Source organism: Tyto alba, unplaced genomic scaffold (genome assembly GCF_018691265.1).
Source record: "Tyto alba isolate M040663 unplaced genomic scaffold, T.alba_DEE_v4.0 Super-Scaffold_26, whole genome shotgun sequence".
Lineage (NCBI taxonomy): Eukaryota > Metazoa > Chordata > Aves > Strigiformes > Tytonidae > Tyto > Tyto alba.
The window spans coordinates 318308-330933 of NW_024881300.1; the positions used below are offsets into that span (position 1 = coordinate 318308).

Here is a 12626-nt window from a genome sequence, read left to right on the forward strand (position 1 = left end):
GGACTATTACTCAGCTGTGGAGATTTAAATCAGAGGAGACAATATGGGAAAACTGAAAAATACATGTGTATGAATTGTGGAAATTCTTATCTCGCCTCTGGGGTCCACGGAGGCCACTTGTGTGGAAATACATGGGAGGGTGTGTGTTGGGCAACCGCTAACTGGGGCTAGGAATATCATTGTCCCCACCTGAAGACCAAATTGGAAAAGATCAAGGCAAACTCAAGTTGTGGACTTTATAACTGTACTCTGGTCAATTGGACAATTATAGATCCCTTGTCTTGGAGAGTAACAAAGAAGGTAACAGATTTCGGAATCAAGATTTGGGCCTCTGGTTATGATCCAGGAGCCATAATCCGAATAATTTATCATCAAGAAGTAAGGCAAACCATACGACACCATTTGTTATTCAACTCATTTATCATGAAATGGAAACAGGAGTCCAGTATGAAATTCCCACAGTTGCTAAAAATCTGTTTGTGAACCTTGCTGAAAATATAGCAAAAGCACTAAAAGTAACTAATTGTTATGTGTGTGGAGGGACAAATCAGGGAGAACACTGGCCTTGGGAAGCCTTGGAGAGTAATATAACTGACCCTAAGATATGGAAGGTGAATAAACAGGATAGGAAACAACAGTGGATTTTACAAACTAATATAATAGGGAGAAGCTGTTTCCAACATTTAGCTAAGGAAGGGGAACCGGTGGGAAATTTAATTTGTGAAGGAGGCTATATATGGAATAGAACAAGAAAGGATTGGGATAAATAGGGAAATCCAATGGCAATAAATCCACAAGTGGCCAACTGGACCAGTGGTAAAAAAATACCTAATGGTTGGCCTGCACCAAAGGGACACTATTGGATTGTGGAAAATTAGCTTTCGCATCTTTACCAAGAATTGGGTTGGGTCATGTATAGTAGGTACCATAAGACCTAGCTTCTTCTTGTTGCCCATAGGTAAAGGAGAACGATTGGGGTTCCTGTATGTACAGATTCTGATCAATTGAGAGGATACAAGAGAGATTTAAAAATTGGGAATTGGAAATAATGATTGGCCTCCAGAGAGAATAATAGCCTATTATGATCCTGCAACATGGGCGGAGGATGGATCTTGGGGCTACCGAACTCCGATATATATGTTAAACGGGATGATACGGCTACAGAGGTTTTACCACAGCTGGAAGCTCCAGTCAGCCTGTTAAGGACTTGAAGCTTCCTGGTTCTTGCAGTATCAGGGGACTTTCTTTTGGCTGTTTTTTAAATGTAATTTTTTCCAGGGAAAGTGCAGTGTTTCTCTGATTGCTCCCTGTGTGGATTGTATCCCTCCTCGGCCAGGTGCGCAGTAGCTTTTGGACGAGGAGTGGGATTATTCCAGGGTGACGTGAGCGGTTGGGATCATAAGGCTCTTTTGTTTCAGGCAGGCAGGTGGAAATGTGTGCTTAGATCTGCCTGTGCTGCCTACCCTTTTGATTGCAGTGCTCCCCTCTAGTTCTCCGTAATACTCACTTCTCCTACTTGGCTCCAGCAGGTTTCAGTTTCTGTAAATTGATGCTAGACTTTGCAACTGTTTCTACTTGACTCATCACAAATTTGGAAATTCCCTGTTCAGGTCTCTCTACTTTCTTCCCCCCACCCTTGTCCTGCAGAACCGTGTTTGACTGCAGGGCTCGCAGAGGCTGTGTTTCCTCCCCGTGGTGCAGAAAATACGGACGTGAAAAAGCGGTAGATCATGATTCCGAAAAGACCCCGTTGTGCTCATTACCACATTCGGTTGCCTGTTGTGGGTTCTTAAATGATGTGAGTTACTCTTAAATGGTCTTAAATGATGAGAGTTTCTTAAATGAGGAGAGCTTTCAATGATGTGAGCCATAGCGATCCCTTGTTGGCATTCCTGTGCTCAGGAGGTGCATCAGAAACTCTGGGCATTGCTTCTGCCAGACAAGTAACCGGTGTCAGCTGATGCTCTAGTCCCAGCCCAAATAAGCCATCTGGAAACTCAGGGGACTGGGAAGTTTGGCACGTTAACAGCCGGGAGGTCTGCAGAAGGCAGCGAAAAGGCCAGTAGAGCCCCGTCAAGTTGTCAGTGCTTAAACCTCCCAAGCTTTCCTTTGCGCTGTGCTTCCCTGCAGAACAGCAGCAAATCTCATGCCACCTACCACTGGGGCAAGCCTTGATGTTTTCGTGATCATGCTGCCATCCATTTTCTGTAGTGGTCGCCAGAGCAGAGTTCCCAGGAGGGACAAGGATCGGGAGGACGTGGTCATCTTGCCGACTTTCCTTGAAACGGGGGAGTTTTATAAGCAGTGGAGATCTGACCGAAGGCCCAAACCGGTGGCCGGAGATGAGGAAAGGGGCAATGGAGAGAGGGCAGAACAGGCGAGAGGAGCACAGCGTGCTGTGGGAGCATCTCTGTATCATCACCGACCGGAGATGCCAGAGTGGGTCCAGAATATGCTTCCCTGGGACTGTGTATTGGCCTGTAGCACAGTGGGCAGAAGGAGCCTGCTGGGGAAGAGCCTGAGAAGCCAGGGGATGTGCAATACTGCAGTCAGCCCCGTGGCAGGAGGGAGGTCGTTCAGTCCTTCGGGCTGGGCTGGACAATCTGAAGCCTGCAGTGTAACATCCTGTACTGGATTTTGGCAGTTAGCGTTGGTCACCCATCTGATCAAAACCAGACCTGTTCTCCAGAGGTTGGCAGCAGCTGGAAAAGAGAGGTTCAGAAGACCTTGCTTTTTAAAACCTAACCCAGAGCAGAAGGCTTGTCATGGAACCTGTGGTGTCTTTAAGTGCAGTTTTCACGTCTTTGAGGGAAGAGGCATTTGGCTGCCAGTTTGTAGTGCTGACTGTTTTGCAGACTAAGCGTACTTTGTAAGCACGGGAGAGAACTGGACAGGGGCAAGTAAACGCTTCGGGCAACTGCAAAGAAGGGACGGGGTCAGCCTGTAACATTTCTGTCAGGATCAAAAGTTAAAGGGTGTTTCCATTCAAAGAGCCGAGTCTGTCGGGAGCTGCAGTCTCCAGAATTGCAAACCCTGTGTGTCCAACAGCGATGAACCATTCTGTTTCTTTCTGCTGCTCTCTAACACAGTTTCTCCGGGATTTTTCTTCGCTTGGTTTTTAATCTCTAGTAGGCGTACCAGCTCAGTTCCATCCAGCCACTTGCAAACCTGCCAGTTGCCCACCTTCTGCTGGGGCCAAGCCAAAGGGATGAAGCCTCGAGCTCTTGCCAAGCCTGCAGCAAGGTTAAAGCACCGAGAAGTTCCCCCAGCCAGCCATGAGCCAGAGCGCAGGTATCTTAGCTGCAGTGAGATGGAAGAAGAGCCTGGAAAACAATTGCTCGTCAGGAGGCGATGGGAGCAGGTAGAGTGTGTGTGTGTCACCTGGGATTAACTGCCACCCCCAGCCTCCTGTCGGGGTCAGTACTGTACTTGCACACAGGACTGAGCCCCGGTTCAGAGCAGCAATTCTTGTTCCTACTCCTGGGGGCCGGAGGGCTGCTCCTGCTCTCTCCTCCCCGGCGCATTCATCTTTTGTGTATGTGCAGGGCCTCGGTACGTGTGTGACTGGCAGGTTTTCTGCATTTTTGTGATTGGTCTCTCTTGTGTCTCTTAAACAGAAAAACTCGAGAAGTACTCCAGAGGAAAGAAAGAAGTGCAAAGAACTGGTGAAGAAAGAGGTGCCAGTCAAGGAGGGCATGTAGGTGAGTTCTGGTTTTAAATTATCTGGACGGTGTTGCAGCCAAAAGCCTCGTCTTAAACAATTGAAAGGAGCTGAACTCCTGGGTATTTTCCATTCTCGCACAGTTCTCTACTGCTCTGGACTTTACCGGCCACAGTCCTGGACTCTGGGCCTGTGCTGTAGTGAGGTCAGAGCAGGTATTCAGGAAAACAAAAGTGTGCTTTTCCAAAATGCTTACGAGACAGAAGGCAATAGCTGGCTGTAGACATGTGGGAATACACAGAAGTGGGCAGTGTCGCTCGGCATGAGAACAGTGAATGTGGGTACAGCCATAGTGTGAGAGTTTTCACGGCCCGGAGCAGCACAGGAGGAATTTTCAGGCTGCAAGGGTGGCTGCCAGGGGTATGTGAACGCCTTCTCCCGAGTGTGGAGCTGGGCAGGGGAGAGGACAGTGCTGTTGCTGTTGGTGTGCAGCAGGTGACAGTGGGAAGCTACTCTCAGGACATGGAATTAGGAGCTGACGTCTTGGTACTACCAGAGGGTGATGATGCCCAGTGAGCAGAGCTGCCGGGCAGCGACCCCAGCTGCCAGCGTGTCATGGGCTGAAGGACTCCAGCTGCCGGCATGCCACAGGGATGGCCAAGCTCTGATCAAGCTGTCGGCTGGAAGAGTGCAAGCCTGCCCGAGGAGTCACGCCGTGCTTCATCTGCAGCCATCAATCTGCAGAGGAATGTGGGGAGGGGAATGCCAGGGCCAGGACCGGCAGGTGGGAATCGCTCTTCTCGGGAGCGGTTGGCTCAAGGTCCATAACCAGTACCCGTTGTTTTAATTCGAAGTCCGTAACGATTCCTGTATGATCAAGGCAAACATCACGCTAGTTACCTGTTCCTGAGGGCCTTAACATACCTTATATTCTCATAGCAGCTATAACTCCATATTAAAATCAAAATCATACTCTAAACTAAAATCAGAATGATCTTCTAGGATCCAAGCTATTTTATTAGGGTGTCTGTAACACAACTGGTGGAGTTGCTGGCTGGGTGTGAACAAGCTGCTGCCCGCCTGCCTGCCGCAAGCAGGGCTGCTCCCTGCGTGCTTTGAATGCAAACTGCATCTACGCCACGAAAACGGATTGCCTTTCCCCGGCACGTGAAGGGGGGCAGGGGCTTGGCACAAGCGCTGGCCGGGGAGACGCAGCCCGTTCCCATCTACCCTTCACACGGGGGGAGTCTTAGACAGCACAAACAGGATGGGTCCAGACCTTCCCTTTGCAGCAGGGTCAGTGTGGGGTGAAGGGTTTTGAAAGCGGATTGCCTTTCCCCGGCCCGTGACTACAGCAACCAGGCAAACACAGGCGGTACAGTCGGGGCAGCAGGTTTCTTGCCCTGCTGCAGGCTGCACAGGGCAGCAGGCACGGGGCTGCTGGACTGGGACCCCCCGGCGTCCCCGGCTCCTTTTCAGCTGCACCTCCTTGTCCCTCTTTCCCCCTGACGCTGTCCTTTCCAGTCTTTTGCCTGGTAGGTTTTCCCTTTCTGCTGTCACCAGTTTCACTCCGGGCCGACGAGTGTTCTCCTTTCGTGGTCTGCCATCTCCAACAGTTTCTTCCTTTCTAAAGTGGTTGTTTGCACCTCAAGCCAGGGTTGATGACCACAGAAGTCAGTGACAGCTTCCGTAGGTAATGAGAGGGCAGACACACCATCCGGAAGCGTCTATCCTCCCCACTGCCCACCTTGGAAATGGCAAGAAATCTCTATAAGGCCAAAAGAAGGAGCAGCCTGGAAGTTGTTCAAAGCAGTCGGCTGTGGTTTGGATCCCAGTGAGATCCGTGTGCTTAGAGAAGACTTTTCTGAAAGGCTCCTCACGTTCTGTGTCTCTTAGGCTGTAGAGGAGGACACGGATTAAAGATGTTAAAGCGGCAGTGGAGAGAAGAGAACATTTCTTTGGGGTTTCCTGTTCTGACAGCATCTGGTAAGTGATACTGGAACGGTCCCATCGACAGGCGCGTCCCCAGAGAGTGGAGGAGAGGAGCAGGCGTAAACCTCTTTTGCTTCCTGGTGCCGGGAGAGATTTTCAGCGTGGGAGAAAGGAGCTGACTGTGAGGTGCCAGAAGGTGCCGAGGCGCAAAGAGAGCACTCCACGGAGGGGGAGAAGCAGGGGTGTCCCAGATGGGTCCCGGGGCCGTGGCAGGCATGTGAACACGGGGCTCTGGGCTGAGCCGGAGGGTCCCGGAGCGTTCTGAGGGGGCCAGAAGGAGAGCTGGGGGCCTGGGGCACCCTGAGAGGAGGGCCTGTGGGCCAATGCTGAGCTGGGTGCCTACCCCCCGCGGTGCAGCCCCTGCCCCTCCCGGCCTGGGTGGCGGGTCACAATGGGCCCCTGTGACACCCCACGACACCATCTCGAGCCCGCGCGGCTGCAGCCCCGCAGTGTCTGACCAGACAGCGATGGGACAGGGCAGGAGCTCGGAGCTGGCGAGGCGCAGCCCAAGTCTTTCCCCGCCCCCGCCGGCAGTTTCCCTTAAGCTGCACCCCCCCTTCCGCCCCCAGCCCCTTTCCTCCATTTTGCAGGACGGCAGAGGGACCCCCCCTCCACCCCAGGGTGGCCTGGGAGGAGGTGGGGGCTCCCCAGGAGAGCAGCTCTCTGCTGGAGCCCCACGAGGTGTCCATGGTGCAGCCGCTGCAGGCCGGTGAGTGAGGGGCCCCCGGGGCTGGGCAGGCTTGGGGCCAGTGAGCACCACCGGCTCAATGCCAGCATCCCATTGCCTCGGCACCTTGGCAGCTGGGGGGCCGCTGGTCCCAGGGGTGCGAGAGTGCCGGGGCTGCTCGGGGCTGGCGGCTGGCCCCAGCACAGCCTCCCCCCTCGGCTCTGCTGAATTCCGTGCTCTTTGCACTGCTTGGGAGGCTTCTTGGCAAAGATCCCTGCTGCCTCCCCAGCGACGACTCTTCTGTGTTTCCCAACCTCCGTGCAGGCGACCCATGGTCAGAGGAGCCTCCCCAGCCAGGACGGGATTCTGAGAGCACCTGGTCGCTGTCTTCGTTCGACAGCAGCGACATGACGACGGTGAGGAGCTCCCCCCTCGCTGGGACTCTTGTCCGTGTCATCGGCAGGAGCCTCGGCTTGTGTGAGCAAAGGGATGCGGAGCTGTTGGCACCACTCAGCCAAGCTGCACTGTCGGGGTGCTCGGCGTGACACGTCTTCCCTCCCTCCCTCCCTGCCTCCCTTCCTGGAGCAGGTGTTTGGAGAACACCTCCAGCCTTCGCAGATGACAGAAGTTCTCCTGGTGGCCATTGAGGCCTTGGCATCAGACGACGCCTCCGACAGGCAGATGGGCAGCAGCGTCGTGGACATGGCCGTGAGAGACCCTGCCGGCTGGCTGACGGATGTAAGTGCCCCGGGGCTGGATGGCCCTGCCCGTGAGCCCTGCCAGGCCTTGTTCTTCCCTCCTTCCCGAAGGCAGCTCTCGCGGGCCCCCGAAGCCATTGGAAGGCTGCAGAGAGCGAGGCGAAGGGCAGCAGTTTCAGCAGCAGCCGGGGCGATGGCTGCACTCCAGCGGCAGCACCGCCTGCCCCTGTGTCCCCTCCAGGTGCCAAAGGTGACGAGGTCCATCCACAGAACCGTGGAGCGCATCCAGAGCGAGCCAGCCCGGCACAGCCTGGACTCGCTCCTTCTCCTGCTGATCAAGTGGTGCTCCGAAGAAGTGGTGGGGAGCCTGCTGAAGATCTCTCCGGCCTGTGACAGGTCCTGGTCTGGGCAGCCCGGGGTGGGGGGGCTTGTTTCCCCATGGGGAGAGGGGCCTGGGCAATGTGAGGACCCCCCCGAGGAGCAGGGCCCTCCATCCCCCTGCACTTCCCAGTGCCTGTGGGTCAGCCAGGCCTGCGGCAGGCCAAGCTGGCGAAGCGAGCTCGCTCCTCCCTGCCTCCTGGGGCAGCCCAGCTCAGCCCCCTGTGCCTGCCCGGGCAGGGCCCCCGGGCACCCCAAGGGAGGGGGGTGGGCAGGGCCGGGGCTGCAGCCCCGCCTGGCTCCGGAGGAGCTGGCTCGGGCACGGCGCAGTGGCCGAGGCAGCCCTGCTGAGCGAGCGCTCTGGGTCTGCAGCGCTGCCCTGGCCATGTGGGAGGTGATGCTCTCCGTGCCTTGGGCTTTGTGGAACGTCTTGATGGAGCTGCTCAACGTGCTCCAGGACCAGAAGCTGCGCAAGGTGTTCAGCTCTGCCACGGAGGATGCCTGCATCTACCCCTTGTTTGTGAGTGAGCGTGCACCCACCTCCCCTTCGGGGCTGTGCCTGCCACCCCCGGGAAACAGGCCCGGCCCCCTCCCGCTCTGCCTGCCTCCAAACGGCCCCTTCCTCCAGTCCAGACGGACACAGCCCCCGAGCCAGGGGCAGCAGGGACCTGCCCAGCACCCGCCAGAGCCCGGGCCAGAGCCCTGGGGCCACCCCGTGCTGCTTTGGCCCTGCTGAAAACGCACGAAGCCTGCCCCTGCCCGGGCGCTGCTCTGCTTCCCCCCTGCCTGCTCATCCCCCTGCCCGGCTCTGCAGCCTGGAGCTCTGGGGCAGGGGCAGAGAAAGGGGCACGAGCCAGAGCCAGGCCAGTTGCTGGGCCCGGGGCAGAGGCATGGGCCCTCTGCGGGGGCTTCGAGGGGAGAGGAGGCCCCCCCTGCGTGTCGTGCTCCTCTGTGCCAGCGTGGGGGAGGCAGCCCTGCAGGCTCTGCCGGGCTCTCACCGCTGTCTCCTTTGTAGCTGCTGGTCTGTCCTGGCGTTGACCCCGAGGAGTTTGCTGCCCTCTACAAAGCCCAGCGGTACCTGAGGCATCCGAGCCCGCTGATGCTCTCGCTGGTGCTCAGGGTCCTCCTGACGCTTTCCGAGAGCCCGGAGATGGTGAGCCAGGGTGGAGTCAAGCGGAGCCGTGTTGTAGCAGCCGGGGCCTGGGGCAGTGGGCAACGGGGCGGCTTGGCCTTGCAAGGCTGGGAGTCAGAATGTGGGCTGCCAGCTCCGAGCACCCTCCCTGCCTGCTCTGGAGGAGGGGCCTGGTGGGTGCCCGGGGAGCCCTCCAGGCCCAGGGGGTTCCCGATCCCCTGGCTCTTCGGGCCGGTGGGAAAAAGGGGTGGCTGAGCAGGGGCTGCTGCTCTCCCGCCCTTCCTCGTGCTTGCTCTGCATCCTCGTCAGTGGCCACTGCCTGCCAGGAGGCTGCTGCGGTGGCTCCCGTGGTACCTGCTGGGGAGTCGGCTGGGAGCCTGGTGCTCAGCGACCGGTGAATTTTGGCCAGGGCAGGCTTTCGCCGTGTCACGGTAAGGAAATGGTGTGTTTTCGCCCAGGCCAGAAGAATGCCCGTGCTGGTGCCAGACCTCGTGGAGACCCTGCAGGACGCCAGTGCTGACGTCCAGACGAAGGCCCTGCTGTTCTTCAGGAACCTGCTGGTCCACCTGAAGCAGGAGGAGGCCAGCCTCATCGCTCTGCAGCTGGCGGAGAAGCTCCTGCCCCTCTTTGATGACGTAAGGCTGCCGTGGGAGCCTCAGCTCTCCAGATGGGCCCTCGGCAAAGACAGCTGCCCTTCAGCCCGAGCCAGCATCCTCAGGGCTCCTCAGCCCCGGTCCTCACTCCCCTGGCACAGCCTCTCGGGGCTCTGGGGTCGTGGAGCCTGCAGATCTGGCCCGCAGCTCCTGTGTTGAGGATCCGACCCCAGAGCATCTCCCCTCCCGTCAGCCACGCTAACGGCCCTGCTCGCTGCGGGCAGGGAGCGGCTGGTGCTGAAGGCCCTCTGTCCTCCTCCCTGCCAGGAGTGCAGCCAGCTGCGGGAGCTCTCCATCAGCCTCTTCCGAGAGGTGGTGAAGGCTGTGGCGAAGCAGGGGAGAAACAAGAAGAAGATGGCGCTGCAAGTGCGGAGGGTGCTGCTCCCGCTGCTGCTCCACGTGGCCGACCGGAGCGAGAGCGTGGCCCAGGTGCAGTGAGCAGTGTCTCGGGGAAGGAGGTGCCGGCACCGCGGCGGTGTCTGGGGCCTGAGGGGCAAGGGCTGCTGGATGTCAGAGCCTGGGAACGTGTGTCACCTCGGGGTGCCACCGCTCCCCTCCTTCCCTGCACGGGTCCCCCCACTGCCCGCCTTCTCCTCCCGCTGCTGCTGCCTGCTGCAGAGGTGGATGGGGAGGTGGGGTTCCCCTGCCAGCCCTGCTCTCCCCATTCAGCCCTCCTCCAGCACATCCCAGAGGGAGGGTCCCTGCAGCCCCAGCCCCAGCAGGGCCGGAGAGCCCCTGCACAGACATTTCCCCAAATGCCCTGCCCTGCCCTGCCTGCTCCTCTCCTCCCGAGGGGCTGGGAACGGCCCGCAGCCTGGCCGCGAGGAGGAGGAGGCGGTGGAGGAGGAGGAGGCCGCCGGGTCTCCTTCCGCAGGCTGTGGTGCCATCTGGCAGCCTCTGCTTCTCTGCAGGCCTCCAGGGACACCCTCGCAAGCTGTGCAGAGTTCCTGGGGTGGACGAGGCTCAGCTCCCTGGCCGAGACATGTGAGACACGCCTGATTGGGGAGTGCTTGGTGAGGACGACCCCCAAATCCCCGGGCCGGGCTGGACGAGGGCTGCCTGCCGCGCCTGGGGTGCAGGGCCTGCGCAGCTCTGCCCCGCCTGCCCTGCTCCAGCCCGCAGCCCAGAGCCGGGAGCTGCCCCCTCCTCCCCTTCCCTCCAGCACGGAGGCCCCAGGGGCTCTCCTCCAGGCCCCTCTCGCCTCCCAGCCCTGGGCGCTGAAGGAGAGCCCGGCCCCTCTGGGCCCTGGCAGCAGGACGGAGGGGTCTCCCCAGCCCTGGGCCCCCTCTGCCCGCGGCTCTCCCTGAAGCTCAGCCCCCCCCCGGGCTCTGGATGGCAGCTGGGAATCGCCGGGGGGAGGAGGGACTGGTCTGGCTGGCCGGGGAGGGGCTGCAGCATCCCCCGCACCCTTTTGCTCTCTCCAGTTAGCGCCCGACAGGAGCAGGGCGGAAGAATATCTGCGCCAGAGCCTGCCGTACCTGAAGGACAGTCAGGCCAGCTTGCGAGAGGCGGCCGCCAGCTTCCTCGGTGAGCCAGCGCCCCTGGGGACCCTCTTGTGGCAGCCCGGCCCCAGCCCCCGCCGCTGCGCTGGCAGCGAGGGGCAGCCCTGGGGCTGCCAGAGCCCCGGCTGCCCCGAGGACGGGCCCCGCACGCAGGTGGGCTCGCTGGGAGCCTCAGCCTCAGCTCCCTCGGGTCCTGTCCTGCCCTGGGGACAGCCCTGCGGAGGGGGAGGAGGGCGTGCAGCCGAGCGAGGGCCGGGGGCCGTGCTGCGGGGAGTGGGCTGGGGAGCAGAGGTCTGAGGGGAGCTCTGTGCCTAGGGCTGGCTGCACAGCGCCTGCGGAACCTCAGCCAGGAGAAGCGCTGGGAGATCTGTAACGGTGAGGAAGGGCAGTGCTGTGCTGGCTGGGGCTGCTGGGGCAGGGGCCAGAGCCCGGGCAGGCTGCTGCCGTGCCTGGCCGCGCTGCAGGGAGAGCTTTGCTCCGGGGGCAGAGGAGCGAGTCAGGGGCCCTCGGAGCGGTCTGAGCAGCAGCTGCCAGCTCGGCTGTTTGGCTGTTTGTCTCGCCTGCTCCTCCTGGCCGGGGCAGGGGATGCCTGGCTCTGGCACGCTCTGGAGGGGGCTCCTGGGGGGGGGCGGGGGATTGACGTCTGCTCTGCTTCCTTCCCTGGCAGCCCTCCTGCCCTTGGCGAAAGACCCCGAACTCTCGGTCAGGTCTGTGGCAGCTCACACCGTCTCAGTCCTGACCCTGACAGAGTGGAGCCCAACATGGAGATGGCGCCTGCGGTCGCTGGGCTGCTGGCTCTGCTGAGCGCCGCAGGGATGAAACTCTTCGGAACGCGGCCCTGCCGACTTCTTTTCCACCAAGGCTGGAGCAACAAGCCCAGTCCCGCGGGGTCCTTCCCGTGGGGACCGCCCTGGGTGTGCTGAGCAGTGTCATTCCTGGGCGCTGCCTGGAGGACAGCACGCTGGGAGCCAGGGTGTCCTTGTGACGCAGCCCCAGCTGCCCCGCCAGAGCCCAAAGCGCAGGAGGGGAGGAGGAGAGAGGCTTTAGCCCAGGCTGCCCCTCCCGAGACAGCTGGGGGCGTGAAAAGGCCCCTGCGCTCTGCCCAGCTGGCGCGTTGTTTGTCCCAGCACCCAAATCCTGGCTTGTGCTGGGGAGCCGTGCTGGTTGGGACGGGGTTATGCTGTTCCATAGCGTAGGATGTCCCACTCAGCAGGGAAACTGGGCGGGTGGTTGGCAGGGGGCCGCTGCTCGGGGGGGGACTGGCTCGGCATCGGTCAGTTGGTGCTGAGCAGTTGTTTTCATTTGCATCACTTGTCTGTCCTGGGTTCTATTTCCCTGTCTTTGTCATTCTCCTTTTTGTTGCAATTTGATATTGGTTTATTTCAGTTATTAAACTGTTCTTACCTCAACCTGTGAGTTTTCTCACTTTTACCCTTCCTGCTGTGGTGGGAGTGAGCGAGCAGCTGCGCGGTGCTCACTTGCCGGCTGGGGTTAAACCACGACACTGAATGGCAATTTTGCCTTCTCGGGGGGGAAAAAGAAAAAGAAAAAAAAAAAAATAAAAAAAAAATCGCCTTAGGTACCTGCTGTAGCGTTGCCTTGTCGGGTGCCCTCGGTGCATCTTTTGCCACGTGCAGAGGCTTTGCCAGCAGGGTGTGTGCAATTTCAGCAGGAAAGCTGCTGTACACCAAAGCTGGCACAGGGCAGCAAGGCAGGCGGGGGGGGTTGGCGTGCTCCCTGCAGGTGAGGACACTGCAGAACCTTTGCTGGCCAGGCAGGCTTCAGCCGGGGCGGGGAAGGCTGGGGGTCCGCTGCTCCGTGACGGGGCTGATCTAGTCTCGCTGCGTCACTCTCTTCCAGCTCACTGATTTTTTTCCATTCAGATTTTTACATCTTTTGTTGTTGGTTTTCTGCTCTTGAAGTCTTGAGTTCCTCACTCTGCA

At 59.3% G+C, this 12626-nt stretch overlaps 1 protein-coding gene across 2 annotated transcripts; it reads left to right on the forward strand.

The window, feature by feature from the left end:
• The first annotated feature begins 2288 nt into the window (after positions 1-2288).
• Positions 2289-11700, forward strand: LOC116959268 (maestro heat-like repeat-containing protein family member 7). 2 transcript variants are annotated; one of them, XM_042797816.1, is made up of 15 exons: positions 2289-2439; positions 3130-3361; positions 3618-3701; positions 5558-5647; positions 6645-6736; positions 6909-7058; positions 7260-7414; positions 7769-7916; positions 8412-8549; positions 8987-9163; positions 9449-9610; positions 10093-10194; positions 10606-10708; positions 10999-11058; positions 11351-11700. In XM_042797816.1, the coding sequence occupies exons 2-15, from the start codon at positions 3352-3354 to the stop codon at positions 11485-11487; spliced, it is 1608 nt and encodes a 535-aa protein (XP_042653750.1). In that variant the 5' UTR covers positions 2289-2439; positions 3130-3351; the 3' UTR covers positions 11488-11700. The 2 variants fall into 2 exon arrangements, with proteins under 2 accessions (XP_042653750.1, XP_032839258.2); XM_032983367.2 differs by lacking the exons at positions 2289-2439; positions 3130-3361; positions 3618-3701 and adding an exon at positions 6223-6362.
• The last annotated feature ends 926 nt before the right edge of the window (positions 11701-12626 follow it).

Bases quoted from the DNA above. Each gene is read 5' to 3' on its own strand.
- LOC116959268 (XM_042797816.1), top strand. The intron at 7,917-8,411 runs GTGAGTGAGCGT...TCTCCTTTGTAG, and splicing joins CCTGCATCTACCCCTTGTTT to CTGCTGGTCTGTCCTGGCGT. The intron at 10,709-10,998 runs GTGAGCCAGCGC...CTCTGTGCCTAG, and splicing joins GGCGGCCGCCAGCTTCCTCG to GGCTGGCTGCACAGCGCCTG.